The following is a 27,916-nucleotide window of genomic DNA, read 5'->3' on the forward strand; positions in this document are numbered from 1 at the left end:
AAGAGCAGTAAGGACTAGGCAATGGGGTTCAAGTGACTTGCCCAGGGTCACACAGCTGGGACGTGTCTGAGGCTAAATTTGAACCTAGGACCTCCCGTCTCTAGGCCTGGCTCTCAATCCAGTGAGCTACCCAGCTGCCCCAGCTTTAGCCCACTCTGTGACGTCCGTTTGAGGTTTTCTTGACAGAGATACCAGAGAGGTTCGCCCTTTCCTTCACGGGCTCATTTTACAGAGGAGGACACTGAAGCAAACGGAGTGAAGTGCCTTGCCCTGGGTCACTCTGAGGCTGGAGCCGAAGATGAGTTTTCCTGACTCGGGACCCAGCCGCTCACTACCTCTGATGCCAATCCCCGGTGACAGACAGCCCTTAGTTTCATTCAGTCTCTAATTCCCCAATCGCTCCGCCTCGATTCCCGGAAACTCCTCGATACCCTGGTTCTATCTTCCAGTTTTTATTGGGCTATTCTTCTAGGCGAGCCTCCTCCCTCCGCAGAAAAATAGGGGAGGGCTGATCGGATGAGGCGGGGCTTCTCACGCCTCGCCTCCCGTAGGAAATTGGGGCTGGAGTTTGCGGAGCCTTTTAAACCCTGACCTTCCGATAATACAGTGCATAATCCCCTTCACGGGACCTGTCTAGGGTCCGAGCCTGCCGAGGCTCCAGTAGAGAGTTGAGCGCGCGCTCGTCCCGGAGGGAGGGGTACTCGGGGACCGGAATAGCCATGCCATGGGTGGAGCCTGGGAGGGAGGGAGGGGCTTCCAGTGTTGGGTGCGAGCGGGGAGGCTAGAATTGAGCGCTGTATCCGCGATCCCGGGAGAGACTCAGGTCAGGTAAGGAGGCAGAGGACTCCCCTCGGAAAGGGCGAAGCGTGGGTCTTTGGCGGCTGAAAGTCCACCGGCTAGCGCAGGAGTCCCCGACCCCTTCCCCTCACCCCCATGACCGCTGAACTTGGAGGCATGACCCGCCCCCGCCCTCAACACCCCCAAGACAGCGTGCCGGGACCCCCTTCCCATCCTGGCCTGGCCCTCCCCAGTCTCTTCCCTTTTGTCCCCCCACCCCTTTCCCTGCAACGCTCCTGGCTTGATACCCTGGCCTCCCCCCTAGGCCTTAGTTCAATCCCAGTAGGCGATGGAGGAAGCTGGTTTCAAAAAACGGGATGTAATCTATTAATGTGGCGGGGAGAGGGGGGAGGGCTGTTTGATCCTGCCCCCTGAGTGCGTCTTTTTATGCACGGCTCCGGTCAGAACAGCTAATTAAATCCAGCTGCCTCTTCCTGCCCGCCTCCCCCACTACAGTAGGCTTTTTATTTTAGTTTTTAATTTTTTTAAGCCCTGACCTTCCGATAATACGGTGTATAATCCCTTTCACGAGACCTGTCCAGGGTCCGAGGCCACACACATTGGAACCAAGGCCTCCTGGCCCTCAATCCTCGGAGCCATCTAGCTGCCCCCAATTTATGAGGCTTTTCACAGCACTTCGCCCAGGGGGAGCGCTTCAGAAATGTTTGTGATTGATTTCTGTATCCTCCCAGGGGCACCAGCCCCCGAGTGGCCACCCATCAGGGGCCACCAACCCTGGACCTCTGGGAATGTACTCTCCATCTCTAGGACCCGCTTTGACTCCGCTCAGTTTAGTCTAGGAATTAACCGGTAAAACCATTCGGTAGTCTACAAGTCTCTTGATCAACTTGTCTGTCACCCCCGCCCCACCTTTTCCCACCTAAATTCTTATCTCCTTCCCAACTTTTCATAGCCTCAAAGGAAGAGCACGTTTGTTATATAGGGTAGAAGGGACATATATCCATATTTAGACCCCCACACCCCACAATCTATATTTCTCTACGCACAGGCATGGACATATGTCTTTAGGTCCTAGACAGGTGTGAGGGAATTAATTTTGATACCATACTTTCTGTTTTATTTCCTCCCGTAACTATATTCTGATAAACCTGAAGCCTCTCTCTGAGGTTGAAGTGGAGAACCTCCAGTGGATTCTTGTTTCTTAGCTCTGTTCTCAATGCTCTCAGCATTTCCTGGTTCCTGGGGCATCTGGGAACTTGACCTTGTCCCTTCTTTAACAGTTAAGGGGACTGTTTCTCATTCCCTAGTTGCCACCATAGGATGCAGCTAGGACCGTTAAACTTACACAGGCCATCCTTAGAGATAGAGAGAAGTGATCCTCCCCGCTTCTTTTGATGCAGCCAATAATTATCTTTTATCTCTGTGATGCTGGCCAATGAGATGATTTCTTTGTGCTATGCTGATAAAAAACAAAAACAAAAACATATTGCATCCTCATTTTGGGATCTTTTGGCTAGAGTTAGGGCCATTTGACCTATCCTTTATTATCTGACTGCCTGCCTCTGCTAATAAATGAAAATTTCGGGGGCAGCTGGGAGGCTCAGTAGGTAGAGCCAGGCCTAGAGACAGGAAGTCCTAGGTCTCAGGAACTTCTTGGCTGTGTAACCCTGGGCAAGTCATTTAACCTCCATTGCCTAGACCTTATGGCTCTTCTGCCTTGGAACTAATACACAGTATTCATTCTAAGACAGAAGGGTTTAAAAATAAATAAATGAATGATATTTTGCATAGAGAATTATCTCAGTTTACCTTTTTGTTAAATTTTGCCTGCAACAAGAGTTTTAAATCTATACACATCTGTGTGTATATACATGCATTTTATACATACACATATATGCAGATGCAGTAATATCGACATATACATATATTTATATACAATACATAGTTCTGTATAGATAGGCTTAAAACTCCTAAGATCTGATTTTTTTCAGGGCCCAGTCTTCAGGCAAGTTTTCCTATTGCACCTTGGGGACCATTTTGAATAAGCCTGTAACTATAGTCTACTTCCTCATTGTTTATAATTCACATTTATTTCCCTTCTCCTACCAACTGAAACTTCTCTTATAAACAAGAATTAAAATGGTTCAGCAAAGCCAGTCAGCACCAAAACTGTACAATGTCCTGGCACCAGAGTACCCCTCCTCTTCAGTAAAAGGACAGGGCTCTGTTTTGCCAGTTCTTTTCACAGGCCAAGCTTGGTCATTATAATTACAGAACATTTTATTCAATTTATTTATTGTTTTTATGGTTCTGTCTAATGCAAAGATTTTTTTCCCCAAGCAAGTTTCCTTTCTTATCCTAGTTGCATTGATTTTATTTGTGTAAAAAGCTTTGAAATTTCACATAATTAAAACTATCTATTTCATCTTTTGTGATTTTCTCTTTCCATCATTTAAGAATGCCCCCTCTAGTAAGAGTTGTGAAAGATATTCCATCCATTTTCTTCCAAATTTTAACAGTTTTTTAATATTTGTCAAGTATGCAATTATGACTCATTGTGGAATATAGATCACTGGATAGCTAGATGGTTCAGTGTGATGGAATGCTAGGGCTAGAGTGAGGAAAAACTGAGTTCAAATCCAGATACTAGCTGTGTGACCTTAGCCAAGTCACTGGAACTGTCTAATATTCAGTCTGATCTGTTAGACGAGTATAATAATAGTACCTACCTTCCATGTCAGTTGTGAGTTTAAAGTGAGATAATATATGTAAAATACTTGGCAAGCTCTAAGTGCTATATAAATATAAGCTCTTCTGCTGATGACAAGGAAGCTGGTCTAAGCCTCTTATTTCTTTTTTTTAAACCAATACTGGTTCCAAGGCAGAAGAGTGGTAAGGGCTAGGCAATGGTTGTCAAGTGACTTGTCCAGGGTCACACAGCTGGGAAGTGTCTGAGGCCAGATTTGCCTAGGACCTCCCGTCTCTAGGCCTGGCTCTCAATCCACTGAGCTACCCAGCTGCCCCCTAAGCCTCTATTTTTGCCAAAGTGCTCACCAGTTTTCCCACTGTTCCTGTCCCGAGCTGTTCTTTTAAAGAAGTTTCTGTTCTCAGTTTATTGAACACGAAGTTATTGAATTTGATTGTTTCTGATTCTTGCTTAACTAGACTTTTCCACTGATTTACTTAGCCATAGTTTAACCACTGCTCAATCACTTTGTTTATTGCTGTTTTATAATACACGAAGTCTAGAAGTGCAATTCCATCTTTAGCTAAGTACCTTTTTATATTATTCCCTTGAAATTCCAGAACTTTTGATAATGCATGTATAACCCAGAGTGAATTGCTTGCCAGCTCTGGGAGTGAGGAAGGAGACAGTTTGGATCATATAACTGGAAAACTTATGTGGAAATTTGTTACTATATAAAAATGAAGATATTCCAGACCTTTATTTCTCTAAATGAACTTGGTTATTATTTTGTTTGGCTCTTTAAAGTATCTCCTTTGAGCTACATGAACTGATGCGGAGTAAAATGAGCAGAACAAAGAGAACATTATACACAGTAACTACAATATTGTGGAACAATCAAATGTAACTGACTTTGCTACTAACAGCAATGCAACGATCCAGGATAACCCTGAGCGATTTATGCGAAAGAATGCTGTCCACTTCCAGAAAAAGAACTATGGGAGAAGAAATGCAGAAGAAACCATATGATTTATCATTTGTTTATGTGGGTGTATGATTTGGGGTTTGGGTTTTAACAGATTATTACAAAAATGAATAATGTGGAAATAGGTATCAAGTGATAACATGTATAACCCAGTGGAATTACTTGTCAGCTCCGGGAGGTGGGGAGGGAAGATGGGAGGGAGAGAACAAGAATTGTGTAACCTTGGAAAAAATATTTTTAAAATTAATTAATTAATTTTAAAAAATAAAGTATAACCTTTGGGGGAGCTGGGTGGCTCAGTAGATAGAGAGCCTGGATATGGGAAGTCCTAAATTCAAATGTAACCTCAGATACTTCCTAGCTATGTGATCCTGGGCAAGTCTCTTAACCCCAATTGCGTAGCTCTTACTGCTCTTCTGCCTTGGAACCAATATTTACAATTCTAAGACAAAAGGGAAGGGTTTAAGATTTAAAAATAAATAAATAAATTATACCCTTGATAATTGAACTGTCGGTAAATAAATTTCAGGTAATACAATCATTTTTTATGATATGAGACCAGCTCAGCCATGGAAAAATGAGCTTCCAAATATTTTAGCTTTTCTTAAAAAATAAATCTATCTTTTTCATTTGCATCACCTTCATTTCTGAATGTATCTCTCTTACCCCCTTACAAAGCAGGTCTCTCGTAGTTATAAAGAATAAAAGAGGCAGGGAAAAATGTGGCTCCCCCAAACTAACCAACACATCAGTGGCAATCAATAATGTCTAATGTTCCACACTCCAGCTCTACAAAGAAGGAAGGGGGAACATTTTTTTCATCCGTTAAATGACCAAGTCAGAAAAGATTATGATACAATGATCTATTTTAAGGTCAAACTTGGGCTTTATAATAATTAACTAATGTTCTAGTCTGGTTTTCTCATTCTTTTTTATTGACATTTGCAGGATTTATTGCACTCATTTCATTTTGTATCAGTTCCTTCTTGTGCTTCTAAGAATAGTTGATGTTACTTTTTTCTTATTACACCGCAACCTACCCGTTATGTTAATTTATCACCATACATTTAGCAGGTTTCTAATCAAAGGGTGTATATTTTGTTGCCCGTACTTTGCCACCACAAAAAAATGCTGCAGTGAGTCTTTTGGCCTGTGGCAAACCTTAGCTGATGACCTGTCTCCTCAGAGTGTAGGTCTAGCAAGAAATGCCTGTGTTAAAGGCAATGCCTATTTCAGCCACTTTTGAAAAAATAAAATTCCAGGGGGCAGCTGAGTAGCTCAATGGATGGAGAGGCAGGCCTAGAGATGGGAGGTCCTAGGTTCAAATCTGGCCTCACCCTGGCTGGATGACCCTGGGCAAGTCACTTAACAACAATCTTCTAGCCCTTTCCACTCTTCTGCCTTAGAACCAATACACAATATTGATTCTAAGGTAGAAGGTCAGAGCTTAAAAAAATAAATAAATAAAATAAAATTCCAAATTGCTTTCCAGAATGGTTGGACAGCTCAATCAATTGTGTATTTCTCAAGCCTCACAAAAATATAGACTAGTTTTGTGAGTGTATAATTTGGTTCTAGGAATTATTTTTCCTTCTGTATTTGAAATCTCACCTTGGTCATTTTTTAATTTTAATTTTATTTTCTTCTTTTGTTGTTAAGGATTCATTGATTTTAATCTTTTCAAAGAATTAGCTCTTAGCTTTGCTTCTCCTTTCATCTTTCTCTAGTTTTCAGGATTTCTTCTTTTGTGCTCTTTGGGGGGGATTTATTTCTTTTCTTTTTTTTAACCCTCACCTTCAAACTCAGAATCAATACTGTGTATCTGTTCCAAGGCAGAACAGTAAGGCTAGGCAGTGGGGGTTAAGTGACTTGCCCAGGGTCACACAGTTAGGAATTGTCTGAGGCTAGATTTGAACCCAGGATCTCCCATCTCTAGGCCTGACTCTATCCACAGAACTACCCAGCTGCCCCCCTATTTTTCTATTTCGTAACCTTTAAATTGCATGCTCAATTGCTTACACTTCTCTTTTTTATTTTGTTAGTATATATTTTCAGTCATGCTTTTTTTTTTCTGAGGACTGTTTCCACTAACTGCATCCTGGAAATGTTGTTCTATTGCTTCATTGTTATCATTCTCTTTCATGTAATCATTTCTAGAAATTATTCTGTGGTCCCCTTGGGTGTCAGTATGGCATTATGAAATCTCCATTGATGTCTGTCATCTGCTGTACTGATTGCCATCTATATTGTCTAGTCATGTCTAGTTTTCTAAAGGCCCCGCGTGGTCCCGAGAAATGCACCCACATATACATGTATGTACGTACATGTATATTCTTTAATGCTACGGTTCTGAAGATGCTGTGAGCCTTTCAGATCTGAGTTCTCCAAAGTGTATATCATTTCACATTTTCCATGTTATTTCTTTTTCACTTAAATGTGTTCAGCTCAGAGACTTTGTAAATCTTTTGTTTTTGTTTTATCTGATAAAATGATAGCATATGCTTTTTTATTTGAAAATTTTTATTTTATTTAATTAATTAATTTAGAATATTTTTCCATGATTCATGTTCTCCCCCCCCCCCCCCCCGTAGCCAATGAGCAGTTCCACTGGGTTTTACATGTGCCATTGATCAATAGCTATTTTCATATTATTATTTGTATTAGGTAACCGCTTAGAATCTACATTCCCCAATATATCCCAACCAACCCATAGCATATGCTTTTTAAACAAGTCATGTGATGGGAGCAGCTAAGTAGTTTAGATTAGAGAGCCAGGCCTTGAGATAGAAGGTCTTGGGTTCAAATTTGGTCTCAGGTACTTCCTAGCTGTGTGACCCTGGGCAAGTCACTTAACCCTCATTGCTTAGCACTCTAACACTCTTCTTCTTTCTGTCTTTCTTTTTTTTTTTTAACTCTTATCTTCCATCTTGGAGTCAATACTGTATATTGGCTCCAAGGCAGAAGAGCGGTAAGGGCTAGGCAATGGGGGTCAAGTGACTTGCCCAGGGTCACACAGCTGGGAAGTTTCTGAGGCCACATTTAAACCTAGGACCTCCCATCTTTAGGCCTGACTCTCAATCCACTGAGCCACCCAGCAGACCCCCCCTACCGCTCTTCTGCCTTGGAAATGATACTTAGCATTCATTCTAAGACAGAGGTCAGAACTTTTCAACTCAATTTTGAAAAAAATTATAAAGATATATTTTAGTTTACCAATTACATGTAATAAATTTCCACATAAGTTTTCTAAAGTAATATGATCCAGATTCTCTCCTTCTCTCCCTCCTCCCAGAGCTGACAAGCAATTTAATCTGGGTTATACATGTGTTCTCACACAAAACATATTTCCATATTGTTAATTTTCATAAGAGAATAATCTTATAAAACCAAAATCCCCAAATAAAGAGCCAAATAAATTAAAGTGAAAAATGGAGTGCTTTGATTTGCATTTCAGCTCCAACATTTCTCTCTCTGGAAGTGGAGAGCATCCTTTGCCTTAAGTCCCTCAGAATCGTCCCTGTATTGCTGAGAGCAGCGAAGTCTCATGCTTGATCGTTGCACATTATTTCAGTTACTATGTTCGATGCCCTCCTGGTTCTCCTTGTTTCACTCCAGGTCTCCAGCCCTTTCTGAAACCACATCATTCCTTACAGCACAATAGTATTCCATCCCCATCTTATACCTGGAGTCAGGAAGATCCAAGTTCAAATCAAGCCTTAGACACTTAGCTAGAAAATGACCCTGGACAAGCCTCTTAAAGTCTGTCGACTCAGTTTCCTTACCTAACCTACGGTTAATAATGGCACCTACCTGGGGCAGCAGGGGGACTCACTGGATTGAGAGCCAGGCCTAGAGACAGGAGGTCCTAGGTTCAAATCTGGCCTCAGACACTTCCCAGCTGTGTGACCCTGGGCAAGTCACTTAACCCCCATAGCCTAGCCCTTTCCGCTCTTCTGCCTTAGATTGATTCTAAGATGGAAGGTGAGGGTTTTATAAAAATTTTTTAAAAATGATGGCACCTACCTCACAGGGTTATTGTGAGCATCTCCTAAAGTAATATTTGTAAAGCATTCAGCAGAGTGCTTGGCACAAAATAGGTGCTGTATAAATACAATTTAATATGGTCAATTTTTTGTCTTTCATTTTCATTCTGCATTCACCTTTTTAAAAAATGTACTTGTACATATAAATTATTGGATTTTGTCTTATCCAGATTGTTACCCTTCTGTTTCATTGAAAAGCATAATCCCTTCATGTTGAGAGTCATTTGGATTTTCCTTCATTTATTTACAATTGATTTTTATCCCTTTTCTCCTTTAATATCCCTATACTTATATATTTTTCATAATAACCCTCACTTTCTGTCCTCGAGTCAATACTGAGTATCAGTTCCTGTAGGAAGGGCTAGCCAATTGAGGTTAAATGACTTGTCCAGGGTCACATAGCTAGGATATATTGGAGGTCAGATTTGAACCCTGAACCTCCCATCTCTGGGCCTAGCTCTCTATCCATTAAACCACCCAGCTGTCTGTAATTTGACAATATTTTTGTGAATTTTTCCTTACTCATACTACTTTGATGCTAGTCTTTTTACCAGAGGCGACTCCCTCCCTTTTATTTGGCTCATCCTGAGTTGTTTGAATTTACTGAACTAGCTTTTCTCTTTTGTTTCTCTTCTTTGGACCTTTCCCCCTCAGCCTCTTAGTTTCATATTTCTACGGTCCTCTCTATTTGGTTCATCAGTTTATGGCAGGTTTTTTTGGAGGTTTTTTCTCTGACTATTTTTATGTTTGAGCCTCTTTGTCTTATTCTCCACCAGTATCACCCTTTGGCTGCTCACTTTCCATCTAGAATTGTGTAAGGCTCAGCCTCCTCACCTGGGTGGCCTCCTCTTGGGCTCCCACTCAGAGTGCCCAAGGGACTGCCCTACATTGAACTGCCAGGGGAGGGCTCCAGCTGTTTTGGGGGTATTTGTTTAAACCCTTGCCTTCTGTCTTAGAATTGATACAGGTATTGATTCCAAGGCACAAGAGCAGTAAGGGTTAGGCAGTTGGGTTTAAGTGGCTTGTCACAGGGTCACAAGAAGTATCTGGGGCCAGAGTTGAACCCAGGACTTCCCAACCCCAGGCCTGGCATTCTATCCACTGAACCATCTGGCCATCCTTGCTAAATTTCATTTTAATACCATAATACCATGCAAACTGAAACCAAAACATACTCTCCAGAAGTTAATTAAACACAATACTTTTTACATACTTATGTGTATAAATGTTGTATTGCCCCCAGTAAAACATAAGCATCTTGAGGTCAGGAACTATTGCTTTTTTGTCTTTGACTCTCTAGCACCTAGCATAGTAACTTGCATTTACTTGATGCTTAATACATTTTATCTTTTCTTTTTTTTTAATTCAAATTAACCTGTGCTTTGTCCATTATTTTTTCATAAAACCAGCTCCTAGGGGGCAGCTGGGTAGCTCAGTGGATTGAGAGTCAGGCCTAGAGACAGGAGGTCCTAGGTTCAAATCTGGCCTCAGACACTTCCCAGCTGTGTGACCCTGGGCAAGTCACTTGACCCCCATTGCCTAGCCCTTACCATTCTTCTGCCTTGGAGCCAATACACAGTATTGACTCCAAGATGGAAGGTAAGGGTTATAAAAAAAAAAAAACAGCTCCTATTTGTATTTATTAGTTCAATGATTTTCTTACTTTCAATTTTATTCATCTTTCCTTTGATTTTCAGGATTTCCAACTTAGTATTTCATTGGGGATTTTTAATTTGTTCTTTTTAAAAAATTTTTAGTTGCAAATTCTCAATTTGTTGATCTGTTCTTTCTCTATTTTACTGATTTAAGCATTCAGAGATATAATTGTCCCTAAGTACTGCTTTAGCAACATCCCATACATTTTGATATGTTGTCTTGTCATTCTCTTTAATGAAATTATTGATTATTTCTGATTTGTTCTTTGACACACTCATTCTTTAGGATCATAGATATCCCTCCCACATCACATCTTCCATGTTCATGTTGGCATAAAAAAATTAAATTGAAGATTTGGGGGGAGTTTTGTGTAAGCAGCAGACAATGTGTGAAAGCAAGCAGATGACACAAAAAGTTTAGAAACTCAGAAATATGTAAAATATATGTATAGAATTATATAATATCAACATATTTTATGTTTTAATACCATAAATATACACAATTTTTAAAAGGTTAAAATAAAAAAAAATTAAAGTTTTCAAAAAATGCAAAAGCCAGCTAACACACAAAGGTTAGAAAAGCAGAGATATATTTAAAAGTTTAGTAACTCATAAATGCACGTAACACCTCATAAAGGAAAAAAGAAAAAATTCAGACTTCTTTGGTATGAAGGAAGGGCCAAAAATGTTTACATGAATTTTCTAGATCACCCCTTACCCTGTAATGTGGAAGGGATAACTGTGTTGAGTTTTTTTTATTTCTGTTTTTTTATTCAAATATATTTTATTTTACCAATTACATGTAATAATTTTCAACATATATTTTCCAGAATTATAAGATCTAAACCACCTCCTTCCCTCCCTTCCCTCCTCCTCTTAAAGCTGTTAAGTAGTTTGATGGGGGCCATACATGTATTGTCATGCAAAATACACTTGCATATTGGTCATTTTGTAAGAGCACAGTCATGTAAAACCAAAACACCAAAATAAAACCCTAAATACACTGATGTGAAAGATAAAAAGGCTTTGATCCACATCCATCCAACTCCAACATTTCTTTCCCTGGATGTGGATAGCATTCCCCGAAATAAATCTTTCAGGATTGTCCCAAATCAGTGCATTGCTGAGAGTAGCCAGTTGATCATCTGACAATATTGCTGTTATTGTGTACAATGTTCTCCAGATTTTGCTTATTTCACTCTGCATCAGTTCCCACAAATCTTTCCAATTTTTTCTGAATTCATCTTGCTTATCATTTTTTATAGTACAATATTATTCTATCACCAAATGTACCACAGTTTGTTCAGCAGTTCCCTAATGGATAAACATCCCCTCAATTTCCAATTCTTTGGCCACCACAAAAAGAGCAGCTAGAAATAATTTTGTGAAAGTAGGTCCTCTCCCTTTTTTATGATCTCTGGGATACAGACCCAGTTGTGGTATTACAGGATCAAAGAGTATGTTCAATTTTATGGCCCTTTGGGCATAGTTCCAAATTGCCCTCCAGAATGGTTGGATCAATTCACAACACCACCAACTATGCATCAGTGTCCCAATTTTGTCATATCCCCTCCAATATTTATCACTTTCCTTTACTGTATATTGGCCAGTTAAATAGGTGTTGTTTTAATTTGCATTTCTCTAATCAGGAGGAATTTAGAACATTTTTTCATATGATTTTTTGATCACTTTAATTTCTTCAGCTGAAAATTATTTCTTCATATCCTTTGACCATTTGTTAATTGGGGAATGACTTGTATTCTTATAAATCTGACTTTGTTCTCTATAGATTTGAGATTAGACCTTTATCAGAGAAATTTGTTGTAAAATTTTTTTCCCAGTTGTTTCCCTTATAATCTTGGTTACACTGGTTTCGTTTATACAAAAGCTTTCTAATTTAATATAATCAAAATAATTCATTTTACATCTCATAATATTTCTCCATCTTTTGTTTAGTCATAAATTCTTCTCTTCTCCATAGATATACCAGGTAAAGTATTCTGTTTCCTTAATTTAGTTTTGATATCATTCTTTTTATATTAAATTCCATTTTGACTTTATTTTGGTTTAGGGTATGAGATATTGATCTATACCCAGTTTTTGCCATATCGTTTTCCAATTTTCCCAGCACATTTGTTAAATAGCAACTTCTTATCCCCAAAGCTAGGGGCTTTGGGCTTATCAAACACTAGGTGCTGAGGTCATTTACCCCTGCATTTTGTGTACCTAATTAATTTCATTGATCTACCATTCTATTTCTTAGCCAGTACCAGATTATTTTGATGACTGTTGCTTTATAATACAGTTTGAGATCTTGTACTACTAGGTCTCCTTCCTTCACTTTTTTCCATTAATTCCCTTGATATTCTTGATTTTTTGTTATTATTTTTTTTTCTAGTTCTCTAAAATAATTATTTGGTCGTTTGATTGGTATGGCATTGAATAAGTAAATTAACTTTTGTAGAATTGCCATTTTTATTATATTAGCTCAGCCTACCCATGAGCAATTAATATTTGCTTTGTTTATATCAAAAATGTTTTGTAATTATATTCATATAATTCCTGGATTTGTCTTAGCAAGTAGTTTCCCAAGTACTTTATGTTGTATAGAGTTTTTTTTAATGGAATGTCTCTAATTATTTCTGCTGGACTTTGTTGGTAATATATAGAAATGCTAATTATTTATGTGGGTTTATTTTGTATCCTGCAACTTTACTAAAGTTATTCATTATTTCAACTAGTTTTTTAGTTAATTCTCTAGGATTAAGTAGACCTCAATGAATGATAGTTTAGTTTCCTCATTGCCTACTTAAACTCCTTCAATTTCTTTCCTTTCTTATTGCTAAAGCTAGAATTTCTAGTACAATATTAAATAATAGTGGTGATAATGGGCATCCTTGCTTCACCCTTGGTCTTACTTGAGGAGGCTTCTAACTTCTCATTACATGATAACTTGCCTGTGGTTTTAGATAGATACTATTTATCATTTTAAGAAATGGCCCATTTATTCCTATACTTTCTGGTGTTTTTAATAGGAATAGGTGTGGCATTTTGTGAAAGGCTTTTTCTGCATCTATTGAGATAAATCATGTGATTTCTTTTAGTTTGATTATTGATATGATCAGTTATGCTGATAGTTTTCATTCCTGATATACATCTCACCTAGTCATAGTGAATGATCCTGGTGATACTTTGTTGTTGACTCCTTACTAATCTTTCGCTTTAAATTTTTGCATCTATTTCATTAACAAAGTTGGCCTATAGCTTTCTTTGTTTTTGCCCTTCCTAGCTTACGTAACAGTACCATATTTGTGTCATAAAAAGAGTTTGGTAGAATTCCTTCTCTGCCTATTTCTAATTGTTCTTAAAATATTTGATAAAATTCATTTGTGAACCTAAGTAGTCCTGGGGATTTTTTCTTATGGAGGTTCTTGATGGTTTGTTCAATTTCCTTCTTTGAGATAGGATTATTTAAATATTCCATTTCTTCTTCCATTAATCTGGGCGATGAAAATTATAAATTTTTGTAAATATTATCTATTAACTTAGATTGTCAGACTTATTGGCATGTAATTGGGCAAAATAGCTCCTAATTTTTGCTTTAATTTCCTCTTCATTGGTGAGTTCATCCTTTTCATTTTTGATACTGTTTTTCTTCTTTCCTTTTTTTAACCAAATTAAGCAGAGCTGTATCTACTTTATTTGTTTTTTCATAAAACCAGCTTTTAGTCTTGTTTATTATTCAGTGGTTCTCTTACTTTCAATTTTGTTAATTTTGCCTTTAATTTTTAGGACTTCCAGTTGCACTTTTATCTTTAATTGAAGATTTTTAATATGTTCTTTTTCTAGTTTTTTTTAGTTGCATGCCCCTTTCATTGATTTGCTTTTTCTCTACTTTATTGATGTAAATGCTTAGAGATAAATTTTCCCATAAGTACTGCGTTAGCTGTATTCTATCTGTAGTTAGTTTTCAATTAATCCTTAATCTATCTTTCCACAGTCCTTTATTGAATGTAATTTTTTTTTGCATTATGATCTAAAAAGGAGACATTTAACATTTCTGCATTTGCCGATAAGGTTTTTATGCCCTTTTACATGATCTGTTTTTATAGAGACATCATGTACCATTGAGAAAATGATATATGATATTCCTTTCTGTTCCCATTCAATATTCTCCAGAGGTCTATCACATCTAACTTTTCTTTTATTTTTTTTTGTGATTTGAAATATTTTATTTATTTAATTAATTTAGAATTTTTTCCATGGTTACATGATTCATCATCTTTCCCTCCCCTCCTCCCACCCCCTCTCATAGCCAACAAGCAATTCCACTGGGTTTTACATATGTCATTGCATATCTAACTTTTCTAAAATTCTATTTACCTTCTTAATTCATTCTTTTTTATTATGTAAAGATAGTTTATCAATTACCTGTAATAACAAATTTCCACGTAAGTTTTCCAAAGTTCTATGATCCAAATTGTCTCCCTCCCTTCCTCTTCCCATAGCTGTGTGTAATCAGAATTTTCTCCCCAGAACTCTCTTTCCCAGTTTCCTAGTTTCCTTTTCACATTACATCTTTACACTTTGAAGATAAAGTTGTGAGTATAGCTCCTTGCTCTCTCTCTGCTCCCAGGAAGGCGATTGTGGAGGTTGGATGAGAGTCAGGCAGGAGAAATTTACTCACATGGTTTTACTTAGGTTATATACTTTTGTTCTTTTATTTCTTCTACTTCAAGTGATTACTAATAAATCTTATAAAATATAATACTTGGAGTTATTGATATTAATTTGAATCTTACATCTGGCAGGTAATTTGATGTGGGCTTGACTTCTTTCTTGTTTTTTTTTTTGTTGTTGTTGGATTTATCTAGTTCTGAGAGGGGAAAGTTGAGGCTTTCCATGAATATAGTTTTACTATTTCCTCATGTAACATCTTTTAAAATTTGGAGACCATACCATTTGGTGTGTATATATTTAGTATTGCTACTACTTAATTGTCTAAAGTTATCTTTTTATAAAGATGGTTTCCTTCTTTATCTCTCTCTCTTTTTAAAACCTTTACTTTCTGTCTTACTACCAACTCTTAGGCAGAATGGCAAGAACTAGGCAAATGGGGTTAAGTGACTTGCCTAGAGTCACACATACAGCTAGGAAGCATCTGAGGTCAGATTTGAACCCATGGTTCTCAATCCACAGTGTCCCCTTGCTGCCTCTTCCTTATCTCTTTTAAATAGATCTTTTCTTGCTTTAGCTTTGCCTGAAATCCTGGTTGCTACACCTACTTTTTAAATGTTAACTGCAGTGTAGGAGATTATTTATAAATTAATTAGATTTAACTGTTCTAGCCCGTCACCTTTATTCTGTATGTATCTCTCTACTTCAGATGCATTTCCTGTAAACCACATCTGTAGGATCCTGTGTGTGTGTGCTGTGCCCCCTTTGAGCCAGTTCTGATGAGAATTTGATTGAGGTGTGTTATTCCTGCCCTGTAATAGCTCTTTTGTGCCTCTGCTGCTCCCAAGGTGGAGGGGTTCCAAGGTTCTTGTGGTGGACTGTGCTTTCCTTTGACCCCAATGAGACAGACCTCTCCATTTTGGTTTATTTAAACTGTTATCTTCTATATTATAATTGATACTAAGTACGGGCTCCAAAGCAGAAGAGTAAGGGCTAGGCAATGGGGGTTAAGCCACTTTACAGTTTACGCTCCTGGCTTCATTTGAGCATTTCTTTTCCTTTACATCACCTATACAATGTATATATTTTCTCCTGGTTCTGTTTACTTTTTTCTGTGTCACCTCACAAAATTCTAATTCTGTTTCTCTGAATTTCTTGTATTTATTTCTTAGAATGTTTTTTATATCCCTAGACTACAATTTGTTTGGCCATTTCCCCCCTTTTCCAGTGGTTGACCACTAGAGAAGTGCTTATGGGAATATCTTGATTTCTATGTAAAAGCATTTTTTTCCTTTTTTCTTTTCTGTCTTTGATTTCCCTGGGGTGTGTACATCTCACAGAGGGAACTCAGAAAAATACAGCTCAGAAGAATCAGATTAAGGGGCAAGCACACTTGGGACAGCGAGGTGGTACAGTGGAAAGAGTGCTGGACCTGGAGTCAGGAAGACCTGAGTTCAAATTTGGCCTTAGGCACTTACTAGCTGTGTGATCCTGGGCAAGTCACTTCACCCTGTTTGCCTTTAAAAAAAAAAAAAGGCTTACTTAAGGTCACATAGCATACTCTAACTCTGGTCTTCACTCCCTGACTAAGGCAAAGTCGGTCTATAGGGGCTTTCCCTTAGGAGACGCCGTTTAAACCACTATGCGAGATAGCTGTGGAAGCAGTGGGAAATTCAGAGGCTGCGCCCTGGCTGAGGCTATTGCAGACTGGTGGGACTTGGGCATGTGTTCAAAGTGAACGAGCCTCCTTCAGGCTCGTTAGACAGAGACCAAATCAGAGCTGGGCTTTGGGGTCAGTCTGGAAAGTGGTGTTTTCCAAGCACTGGCCAAGAGAGGCTGAGAAGGGAGGGCTCTGAACTCCAAGCAGACAGAGGATTTGTTCCAGGCCCTGCTTCTGGCTCTCCCTGAGTGGAGAGGGCCAACGGCAGAGCGCCAGGGACGCGAGAGCGCATCCACTTAGAGTCCTCGCTGTGGTGGGAAGCAGATGAAAGTATAATTGGGAAATTAACAAAAGGGGGAGTCCTAGGTTCAAATCTGGCCTCAGACACTTCCCAGCTGTGTGACCCTGGGCAAGTCACTTGACCCCCATGGCCTAGCCCTTACCACTCTTCCGCCTTGGAGCCAATACACAGTATTGACTCCAAGAATAAAAAAAGGGGGGGGAGGCAGGAGAGCACCGTCCGGTCAGTAGGTCGCTTCCTAAGCGGGTTTATCTCTCACTTAGCCAGCCGTTTCTTCTCCAGGTTGCTGCCTCTGACCGAGGGTGAGAAAACGCAGAGGTCCCGCGCTGTGAGATGACTTGTCGGAGGGCATAGGTAGGCGTGACAAGGTACTGGCTGCCGTGTCACCTTCTGTCCTTGAGTCTCGGGACCGCATCTGCTAAACAGGAGCCCCGGCTCGTGATTGGAGAGAGCTTTGTAAGCGTGGCCTGGCGGTGCTCTTCCATAACAGGAGTCTGCCGGGCCGGAGGGACCTTCCTGTTGTGCTGCGTTTGGGCTGTGCCTGGACGGGACCTCGCCTCGCGAAGCTGCCCGGCGGATGCCCTTCTTCTCGGCGCGGCTGACAGCGTCTGCCCCAGATGGCCAGCTGGGAGCTTCTGCAGCGGCTGGATCGGCCCTTCCAGGAGCGGCTGCATGACCTTTACTCGGCCAGTCTCTTGCCGATGGACGTCCGGAAACACCTGGCGTCTTGGATTGAAGACCAGAACTGGTGAGGCTCGGGAGTGGGGGCACGCCTGGCGGGAGGGAGGCCCCAGGACAGTAACCCCGCCACGCCTCGCCTCCTTCTCTAGGCACCAGGCGGCCACGGGCCCCGACACGTCTCACGCCTGTTTGCTCTTCCACCATCTCCTGGACGAGCTGCGCTCCCAGTCCAGCTGCTGCGGCCAGGATTCTGACCTCCTTCTACAGCACAACCTCAGAAAGTTCTGCCGGGACATTCAGGTCCTGAATGGGGGATGTGCCGGGGCTGGAGGGGCTGACCGAAGGGGCAGGATGATGGCAGGAGCCAGGCAGGGCCGCTTGGGTGGCCGTGAGGGAGTCACTGTGTCCCGCTCCCCCATTTAGGCTTTGTACCAGGACAATCCCATCCAGCTGGCTGGGCTGATTTATAATCTGCTGCTGGAGGAAAGAAATATCCTTCAACAGGCGCAGAGGAGCCAGCCGGTAAGGACAGTTCTAGGTTGTAGGGGACCGTGGAGCGAGGCGTGGGCTGGCGGGCCGCCGTCCCTCGCGCCCAGCGGCCGCTAGATCTGGCCCCTCTCTCAGGACCAGGCCGACCCTGGCTCTGAGGTGCCCATGGAGACGAGGCAGCAGCAGGAGATCGAGTCTCGCATCCAGGAGCTGAAGGACATGATGAAGGTAGCGGGGATGGGCAGGGGTCTCCCCTTCGGGGCCCTCCCCTCCCCCTTCTCGGCTCAGCTGTGTTGGTCGCTGCTCTCTCTGCAGAAGCTGGTGAGGGACATTTACCATCTGAGTGACCTGCAGGATGTCTTCTCGTTTCGGTACAAGACGCAGAACCCCACAGGTATGGCGAGGCCCAGGGACTCCTAGGGATGGTGGGGGACATGGGGGAGTCCTCCTGGGGGGGCTACGGGGCCTGAGAGGCCAGGGCGGCCTGTATTTGGCTTGGGCTTCCCTCTCTATCCCTCCCCAACTCACCCTTTATGAGGACATCAGGCCTCCCAGAGGCCCAAGCCAGGCAGGAGAAACCCAGGGAGCTAACCTTGGTCCTGATCCTGCTTCTTGACTGTGCTGTCCAGCAAAGACATCTGCCATGAACGCCAGCCAGACCCGGCAGCAGCAACTCCTTCAGGAGACACTCAATGAGCTGGACCGAAAGAGGAAGGTGGGAGGCAGCAGGGAAAGGCGAGGGCCCTATGGGGCTAGGAGGGGGCCCTGGAGTCTGGGAGGGGGCATACCCCTTGACCCCGATTTCCTGGCTATTGGCTTGATGTTGTAGCTTGGGCAGGCAGGTAGTGGGTACTGGCTGAGGTCAAGACTTAACGACCTCTGGCTTTAGGAGGTGTTGGATAACTCCAGAGCGATCCTGGGTCAGTGCGCCACTCTGACTGAGCTCCTGCTGCAGGAGCTAAAGGAGTGGAAAGGCCAGCAGCAAAGGGCCTGCATTGGGGCCCCCGTGGACCAAGGGCTGGATCAGTTGGAGAGCTGGTAAGGGGACCTTTCCTGCTTCGCTTGGCACCGCCATCTTCCAGGTGACCCCAGCTCATCTCAGCAGTCTAGTCTAGGATATTTTTCCTCTTCTTATTTTGTTATTTCCTGTGGCACATGAGGATTCCATACACTGGAAGAACATAGTTTGTGAAGCCATTCTCTAATCATTGGTTCTACGTAGGGGGGTTTGCTAACTTGAGCCAAAAACAACTAAAAGGTTTTGGTTTTGGCTTCCCTTTTTTGGCATAAATTGGGGAAAGACCCACCAAAAACATCCTTAAAGCACGGTCTGAGTGACATAGCCAAATCCAACTTGGTGTACCTCAGAAGTGCCACGTTTCTTTCCAAAAAGATCCCCAACTCTGCAATAGTGTGTGTATCTCACCACAGACCAGAAAGTGCAGACTGTAACTCTTTTTCTTTTCTTATGTTTTATCTTATAAAACCAAAATTCCAAAACATAAACCCAAATAAACAAGTGATAAATCATGTTTTCATCTGCATTCCTTTTCCAACAGTTCTTTCTCTAGAGGTAGCTGACAGAATTGTCCTGGATCATTATATTACTGTTAGTAGTAAAGTCTCTCACAGCTGATCTTCCACAATATTGCTGTTACTGTATATAAATATTCTCCAGGTTCTGCTTATTTCACTCTGCATGAGTCCATGAAGTTCCTTCCGAAATCAATCTGTTCATCGTTCCTTACTGGCACAATAGTATTCCATCACCTTCATTTACCATCATTTGTTCAGCCATTCCCCAACTGATGGGCGTCCCCTCATTTTCCAATTCTTTGCCACCACAAAAAGAGCAGCTCTGAATATTTTTGTTTAACCAGGTCCTTTCCCACTTTTTAAATTTTGCTTTTATTAACCACTCAATTTAACGAGTGTCATTGGGTAGCTCAGAGCTGTTTTCATGTGCATTTCTCTGGGCATCAGAAGGTTTGAACAAGTTTTCAGCAGTCAGTCATTTGTATTTCTTTTTAGGGAAATGATCCTTTTCTGTTGGGAGTCATAGAGTTACCCCCAATCTCGTTGCTTTTTCTCTGATCAGTTCTGTTTTGAGAGCTTTTTAGGGACTCTCATGGGCTGTCATCTTGTCCTTTCTCTCATACTCCATCTCCCCCAACCAGGTTCACAGCTGGGGCCAAGATTCTATTTCAGCTAAAGCAGCAGTTGAAGGAACTTGAAGATCTAAGCCATCTAGTCACCTATGAGAATGACCCCCTGAAAAACAATCTGCCTTTAAAGGGGGTCACGGAATTGTTGCAGCATCTGCTCCACAGGTATGACCAGGAAAGCTCTCTAATCCTGGGGAGAAAAGAGGAGGCCTCTGAGGATGAAGAACAGGGGGAGCTTGGGGTTTAGGAGCCTTGGGAGTCAATTTGTGCCATGCTCTCAATAATTCCCTTCCTCCCCTGCCCTCAGTGCCTTTATAGTGGAGTCTCAGCCTCAGATGCTTCTGCCTATCAAACGACCGCTCATCATCAAGACTGGGAATAAGTTTTCTGTTCAAACACGGTTGGTATCCTGGGGATAATCTCCCAAGTGATGACTCCCTCTTTCTCCCACCTGTTGAACGGACGTCTTCCTTTGTGGTTAAAAAGAAGTTTCTCTTCTGCCTTCCTCATCTCCTTTTTCCTTTCCTCTCAGTTTCAGTTGAACAGATATTTAATATGCTCAGGTGCTGAGGATATGTATGGATATGGCATAGATCCTGCCCACAAGAAGCTTGCAGTCTAAAAGGGGAGAAAGAAATTCCCAAATACAAGGCAAAACTAAGATGAATGAAAATGAAAGGTCCAGGTGGAGTGCTATGAGAAACTTGAGAAGGAAGAAGGCAGGCTTCCTAGAGCTGATGGGCCTTGAAGAAAAAGGAAGAAGGGCCTTTAAATAGCTACAGATTAGGCTGGGAGACGTCTGTTCCAGGCATGGGAAACAGTGAGAGCAGAGTCCAGACTTGGGAGAAACCTGATCATCGATGCAGAGCTGGATGGCATCTCAGAAGTCACCCACTTTAACTCCTTTCTTTTTAGTTGATGAGCCTGAGGCCCTTGCACAGGAAGGGGTTTGCCCTAGGTGAATCAGATAGAAAATGATAGTGCTTGGGTTTGAATCCAAGTCCGTTCCCTCCCCCTCACCACTTCAGAGCCGCCGACCCTGCAGGCATCTGGCCAGGCTAGGAGACCAAAGCTAAGCAGCCCCTCCTTTCCTTTGCAGGCTCTTGGTGAGGCTGCAGGACGGGAATGAGTCTCTGACTGTTCGTGTCTCCATTGACAAGTGAGTGCGTATGAGGAGGCCTGGGATGAGCTGTAGTTGCAGGAGGGAGGCTAAGGATCTGAGGACTGTCCCTTCCCCAGAAGGGGTTCCAGTCCCAGGGGCTCCCCCATGACTCTCTCGTTTTGTTTCACAGGAATGCTCCCCAAGTGAAAGGGTAAGAGCCGGGGGACTCCTGCGGGCGGGAGGTGACGAGGACAAGGGGGCTGGGCTTGGGCAGACTTCCCTGCTCCTGGGCCGGTCCTTCAGGAGTGGGAGCCCAGAGGCAGCTCGGATGGGCGTAACGGGCCACGCCAGTGTCTGTCACTGACGCTTTTGTTTGTTTCCATTGGAGCAGCTTCCGGGCGTTCAATATCTTTGAGCAGAAAACGTTGACCCCGGAGAAGGGAAGGAGCCAAGGCCTGGTCTGGGACTTCCGCTGCTTGGTGGGTAGAAGCAGAACCGTAGAGTCCTGGTGTCGTGGGCCCGGGCGGAGGGGAGCCGTCGGGGGCGAGGCCGCAGCACCTCAAGGGGAAAGAGGCTCCGGGGTGCTGGCTGGGGAGCCAGAGGTACTTGGGTCTGAGTCCCTCCTCAGACCCTCTCTCGCCCCTGAACTTCTCTGAAGTGTTCTCCTCCTTTGGAGGAGGGCGGCGATGGCCGCCCCGGTGTTCCGGGAGGGAGGTGGAGGCTGGGAGCGTGACGTGCTTCCGTCTCAGCCGCAGGGGCGCGTCCTGACCCCCTCGCCTCCTTTCCCATTCACAGAGCCTGAAGGAGCAGAAAGCAAACGGCTCTGGCAAGGGCTGCAGCGAGGTACGGGTAGGGCCGGGATGGGGCTGGGGGCTGACCACGAGCCGGACCTGCTGACCGGCAGCTTGACTCTAGGCACTGTTGGTGGTGACGGAGGAACTTCACATCATTAACTTCACTGTGGAGTACTCCTACCAGGGGCTGAAACTAGAGCTGAAGGTAAGGGAGAGTGGGGGCAGGAGGAGGAGAGGGGAGCTCCCCCTTTGGGGATGGGGCTCCCAGCTCTCCGGACTCTTCCCCACAGACCAACAGTCTTCCTGTGGTGATCATCTCCAACATGAACCAGCTCTCCAGTGCCTGGGCCTCTGTTCTCTGGTTCAATCTGCTCAGCTCCGACCCCGAGGTGTGAGATGGGGAAGAAGCCTTCGGGCCGGGGGAGTCACGGCATGGGCGGGGTGCCGGGGCGCCTCTGAGCCCTCCTTCCTGTCTTGTCTCCAGAACCAGCAGTTCTTTTCCAATCCCCCCAAGGCCCCGTGGGCGCAGTTGGGCCCGGCTCTCAGCTGGCAGTTCTCTTCCTGTACTGGCCGAGGTCTTGACCAAGAGCAGCTCCACATGTTGAAGAAAAAGCTTTTTGGTACAGTCAATGCCATTCCCTAAACAAATGGGGGGCCCCGGGGCGCCCCACACGCGGCCCCAGTGGCGGCTCGCCTCTCAGGGTGCCCTGTGAGATGGGGGAGTGTCCGGAGCAGAACGCCATCCCCGCTGTCCTTCCATCCTGCAGGGAAGGAGCCCAAGGAGCCCCTGCTGCTGTCCTGGCCTGCCTTCTCCAAGGTAAGGAAGGCCCTGACAGGAGGCCCCTCCGGCCCGCGGCCCTCGGGCACCCTCTGACGCCTTCTCTCTCTGTGCTGCCCCCAGCAAGAGAGTCCCCCCGGGAAGCAGCCCTTCTGGACCTGGCTGGACAAGATCCGGGACTTGGTGCACAGCCACCTGGCCGACATCTGGAGAGACGGGTACGGAGGCTCCCGGGCTCCCCTCACCGTCACGGCGGGGCCCTCGTGGGAGCCCAGGCCGGCCTTTCTCCCAGGCCCAGGACAGGCCGAGAAGGCCGAGGCTCACGGGCCGGCCCTTTCCCTCCCTGTTCCAGCCACATTAAGGGCTTCGTGACCCGGAATCAAGCAGAGCGACTCCTGAAGAAGAAGCTGCCCGGAACCTTCTTGCTGCGGTTCAGTGAGACCTCGCTCGAGGGGGGCATCACGTGCTCGTGGGTAGAACATCAGGATGATGGTAAGGCCGAGGGCCGCCCTGAGCCCCCTCCCCTGTCCTCGCGGGAGCCCCTCCCCCCAGAGGGGGAGGGGGCCGCAGCTGGCGCGGGGAGGGCCGAGATCCCTGCAGCTCCCTTCCCTCCGCCCCTCCTCCTCCTCCCCCCCTCCAGACCGGATACTTGTCCAGTCCCTGGAGCCGTGCACCAAGGAAATGCTGCAGGTCCTCCCCATGGCAGACGTCATCCACAGATACCAGTTGGTGGCCGAGGAGAACGTGCCCGAGAACCCGCTGTGCTTCCTGTACCCCGGCATACCCCGGGATGAAGCTTTTGGCCGCTATTACCGGGAGAAAGGTACGGACGAGGGTCCAGGGGCCCTCCTGGAGCTCTTGGCAGGACAGCCGGTCCCGGAGGCCCTCTGTGCGGGAGGTGGGGCGGGGGGGTGCTGGGGGGGCTTCTGGGCCTCCTTCCTCCCGGTCACACGCAGGCTCCGGGATCTCTCCCATGGCAGACGATCTCATGAACCAGAAGAAGTACCTAAAACGCGAGCTCATCATGGTGTCCACCAGGTGAGAGTGGCCCCAGCTGCCAGGCTTCTCCCCCAGCCCCGCTCCATCCCTGGCTCCCCAAGTGCCTGCTCCTTCCTTGGCCTCTTGTTCTTCACCCGCTCTGGGCCTTCTCCCTACACCAGCCCTCCTTTCCCCTCTGAACTGCAGGCAAGCTTTTGGGGCAAGAGAAACGTGGCCTGTGCTTCTCCCTTTATCCTCAGCCTCTTCTCTGCTCATCTCCTGCCCAGACTCCCTTAGCTCCATCATACACCCCCTGCCCAGACCCCCTTAGCTCCATCATACACCCCCTGACCCAGACCCCCTTACCTCCATCATACACCCCCTGGCCCAGACCCCCTTAGCTCCATCATACAGCCCCGGCCCAGACCCCCTTAGCTCCATCATACAGCCCCGGCCCAGACCCCCTTAGCTCCATCATACAGCCCCGGCCCAGACCCCCTTAGCTCCATCATACAGCCCCGGCCCAGACCCCCTTAGCTCCATCATACACCCCCTGCCCAGACTCCCTTAGCTCCATCATACACCCCCCGGCCCAGACCCCCTTAGCTCCATCATACACCCCCCGGCCCAGACCCCCTTAGCTCCATCATACAGCCCCGGCCCAGACCCCCTTAGCTCCATCATACAGCCCCGGCCCAGACCCTCTTAGCTCCATCATACACCCCCTGGCCCAGACCCCCTTAGCTCCATCATACAGCCCCGGCCCAGACCCCCTTAGCTCCATCATACACCCCCCTGTCCAGACCCCCTTAGCTCCATCATACACCCCCCGGCCCAGACCCCCTTAGCTCCATCATACAGCCCCGGCCCAGACCCCCTTAGCTCCATCATACAGCCCCGGCCCAGACCCTCTTAGCTCCATCATACACCCCCTGGCCCAGACCCCCTTAGCTCCATCATACAGCCCCGGCCCAGACCCTCTTAGCTCCATCATACACCCCCCGGCCCAGACCCCCTTAGCTCCATCATACAGCCCCGGCCCAGACCCCCTTAGCTCCATCATACAGCCCTGGCCCAGACCCCCTTAGCTCCATCATACAGCCCCGGCCCAGACCCTCTTAGCTCCATCATACACCCCCTGGCCCAGACCCCCTTAGCTCCATCATACAGCCCCGGCCCATACCCCCTTAGCTCCATCATACACCCCCTGCCCAGACCCCCTTAGCTCCATCATACACCCCCCTGTCCAGACCCCCTTAGCTCCATCATACACCCCCCGGCCCAGACCCCCTTAGCTCCATCATACACCCCCCGGCCCAGACCCCCTTAGCTCCATCATACAGCCCTGACCCAGACCCCCTTAGCTCCATCATACACCCCCCGGCCCAGACCCCCTTAGCTCCATCATACACCCCCCTGTCCAGACCCCCTTAGCTCCATCATACACCCCCCCTGGCCCAGACCCCCTTAGCTCCATCATACACCCCCGGCCTAGACCCCCTTAGCTCCATCATACATCCCCCCTGCCCAGACCCCCTTAGCTCCATCATACACCCCCTGCCCAGACCCCCTTAGCTCCATCATACAGCCCTGACCCAGACCCCCTTAGCTCCATCATACACCCCCTGGCCCAGACCCCCTTAGCTCCATCATACAGCCCCGGCCCAGACCCCCTTAGCTCCATCATACACCCCCTGGCCCAGACCCCCTTACCTCCATCATACAGCCCCGGCCCAGACCCCCTTAGCTCCATCATACACCCCCTGGCCCAGACCCCCTTAGCTCCATCATACAGCCCTGGCCCAGACCCCCTTAGCTCCATCATACAGCCCCGGCCCAGACCCCCTTAGCTCCATCATACACCCCCTGGCCCAGACCCCCTTAGCTCCATCATACAGCCCCGGCCCAGACCCCCTTAGCTCCATCATACACCCCCTGGCCCAGACCCCCTTAGCTCCATCATACACCCCCCTGCCCAGACCCCCTTAGCTCCATCATACACCCCCCTGCCCAGACCCCCTTAGCTCCATCATACACCCCCCTGCCCAGACCCCCTTAGCTCCATCATACACCCCCTGGCCCAGACCCCCTTAGCTCCATCATACACCCCCCGGCCCAGACCCCCTTAGCTCCATCATACCCCCCCTGCCCAGACCCCCTTAGCTCCATCATACACCCCCTGGCCCAGACCCCCTTAGCTCCATCATACACCCCCTGGCCCAGACCCCCTTAGCTCCATCATACAGCCCCGGCCCAGACCCCCTTAGCTCCATCATACACCCCCCGGCCCAGACCCCCTTACCTCTATCATACAGCCCCGGCCCAGACCCCCTTAGCTCCATCATACACCCCCTGGCCCAGACCCCCTTAGCTCCATCATACAGCCCTGACCCAGACCCCCTTAACTCCATCATACACCCCCTGGCCCAGACCCCCTTAGCTCCATCATACACCCCCTGGTCCAGACCCCCTTAGCTCCATCATACACCCCCTGGCCCAGACCCCCTTAGCTCCATCATACAGCCCCGGCCCAGACCCCCTTAGCTCCATCATACACCCCCTGCCCAGACCCTCTTAGCTCCATCATACAGCCCCGGCCCAGACCCCCTTAGCTCCATCATACACCCCCTGCCCAGACCCTCTTAGCTCCATCATACACCCCCTGGCCCAGACCCCCTTAGCTCCATCATACACCCCCTGGTCCAGACCCCCTTAGCTCCATCATACACCCCCTGGTCCAGACCCCCTTAGCTCCATCATACACCCCCTGCCCAGACCCCCTTAGCTCCATCATACAGCCCCGGCCCAGACCCCCTTAGCTCCATCATACACCCCCTGCCCAGACCCCCTTAGCTCCAACATACACCCCTAGCCTCTGGTCTGGACTGCCCCCGCCTCCAGCGCCTCCTCGCTCTCAGGGCCAGTAGTCGTGGGTGGATCCCCGCTCGTGTTCCCCCTCACTCTGTCCCTGTGCAGGGCTGCCTCCTAGCCTTGGCTCTCTGGGGCTGCGGCAGTTTCTTTCAGATTTAGGGGGCCCTTTGAAGCCAGATGCGGTGCCCTTCCCTGCTTCTCCCTTGGCTCTCTCCCCTCACAGCTGTGCCCCCTCCGTAAGCCCCCGAGGACACGCCACGCATTCGCCCTGTGCCCTCCCCCGAGACCCGAGCCCGTCCCTCTGTCCCACCCCCAGGCAGGTGGACGAGGCACCGTCACCGCAGCCGCTGGAGCAGCTGGATGTGCTGTCCTGGGACGTGGAGCCCCAGCCCGAGTGGGAGCAGGAGTCGGAGCTGCCGCTGGACCTGCAGAGCCTGGGGGCCGACCTGCTGACTCTCAACATGAACGACATCGCCAGCGGTGAGTGCGCTCTGCCCGGGCCCCTGCGGAGAACGGCCGCCCCGTGGAGTGTAAATGGACAGCAGCTCTCCCTCCTGCCGCCCCCTGACCTTCGTCCGCTCTTCTGCCCTGCCTAGCTCTGAACGGTGACTGTGACGGGCTGACCTGCGAGGCTCTGCTGCTGAGAGGCGACCCCGTGCTGCCTGCGCTGCCCCTCGGAGAGGAGGCTCCTTCCTCCTCGGGGAGCCCCTTCCTCACCGACGTCGCCGCCATGCTCGACGTCCCCAAATACTAGGACCTGAGCTCCGCCTCCTCCCCGCCCCCTCGCCCTCCAGACGATGGCATTGGGTGGACATCGAGAGCCTGGGTGGTCTCCGGAAAAGGAGAAACAAAAGCGGCCGTGTCCAGGGTCCTCCCTCCCAGGCAGGAGCTGCACCGAGAGCCAGTCACGTGGCTCTCCGGCGTTCGTGTTGACCAAGCACTTTCCTCGTGGCAATGAGCGGCCTTGCTGGATTCCCCTTACAAACGTGGAAGCCCGCCCTCAGCACGGTGCACGGATTGACCCAGGCTCACACCGTTCTGTGACGTCCACCCCAGGTTTCCTGACTGTTCTGTGTACCTGGGCAGCCTTCCTGGCACTCTTCTATGTGAACTTTGATGGCTGGAGCCCCTTCGGGATGGGTGGCTATCCCCACTGTCCTGAGGCTTTGAAAACTAATAAGAGGGGGGCCTGCTCTGTACAATAAACTGTCCTCAGATGGCTCTTTGGTCTTGTTTTTCTCTCCCTTCCCTGG

The 27,916-nt window shown here is 46.7% G+C and overlaps 1 protein-coding gene across 8 annotated transcripts; it reads left to right on the forward strand.

The window, feature by feature from the left end:
* Positions 1–18: 18 nt before the first annotated feature.
* STAT2 (signal transducer and activator of transcription 2) lies at positions 19–27,884 on the forward strand. Of its 8 annotated transcripts, none has more exons than XM_056797874.1 (26): positions 744–828; positions 15,554–15,640; positions 17,088–17,173; positions 17,296–17,553; positions 17,636–17,786; positions 17,910–18,008; positions 18,111–18,203; positions 18,291–18,369; positions 18,605–18,690; positions 18,865–19,013; positions 20,153–20,305; positions 20,448–20,540; positions 21,240–21,299; positions 21,433–21,453; positions 21,634–21,721; positions 22,038–22,085; positions 22,158–22,241; positions 22,327–22,425; positions 22,521–22,656; positions 22,804–22,853; positions 22,938–23,032; positions 23,167–23,306; positions 23,455–23,637; positions 23,795–23,852; positions 26,887–27,143; positions 27,260–27,884. In XM_056797874.1, exons 4-26 carry the CDS (start codon positions 17,423–17,425, stop codon positions 27,415–27,417), a joined length of 2,511 nt encoding a protein of 836 aa, XP_056653852.1. In that variant the 5' UTR covers positions 744–828; positions 15,554–15,640; positions 17,088–17,173; positions 17,296–17,422; the 3' UTR covers positions 27,418–27,884. The 8 variants fall into 8 exon arrangements, with proteins under 8 accessions (XP_056653851.1, XP_056653855.1, XP_056653849.1 ...); XM_056797872.1 differs by having other exon boundaries at positions 17,088–17,159; XM_056797878.1 differs by having other exon boundaries at positions 745–828; positions 17,088–17,159; positions 26,980–27,143.
* Positions 27,885–27,916: the final 32 nt, after the last annotated feature.

Source organism: Monodelphis domestica, chromosome 5 (assembly GCF_027887165.1).
Source record: "Monodelphis domestica isolate mMonDom1 chromosome 5, mMonDom1.pri, whole genome shotgun sequence".
Lineage (NCBI taxonomy): Eukaryota > Metazoa > Chordata > Mammalia > Didelphimorphia > Didelphidae > Monodelphis > Monodelphis domestica.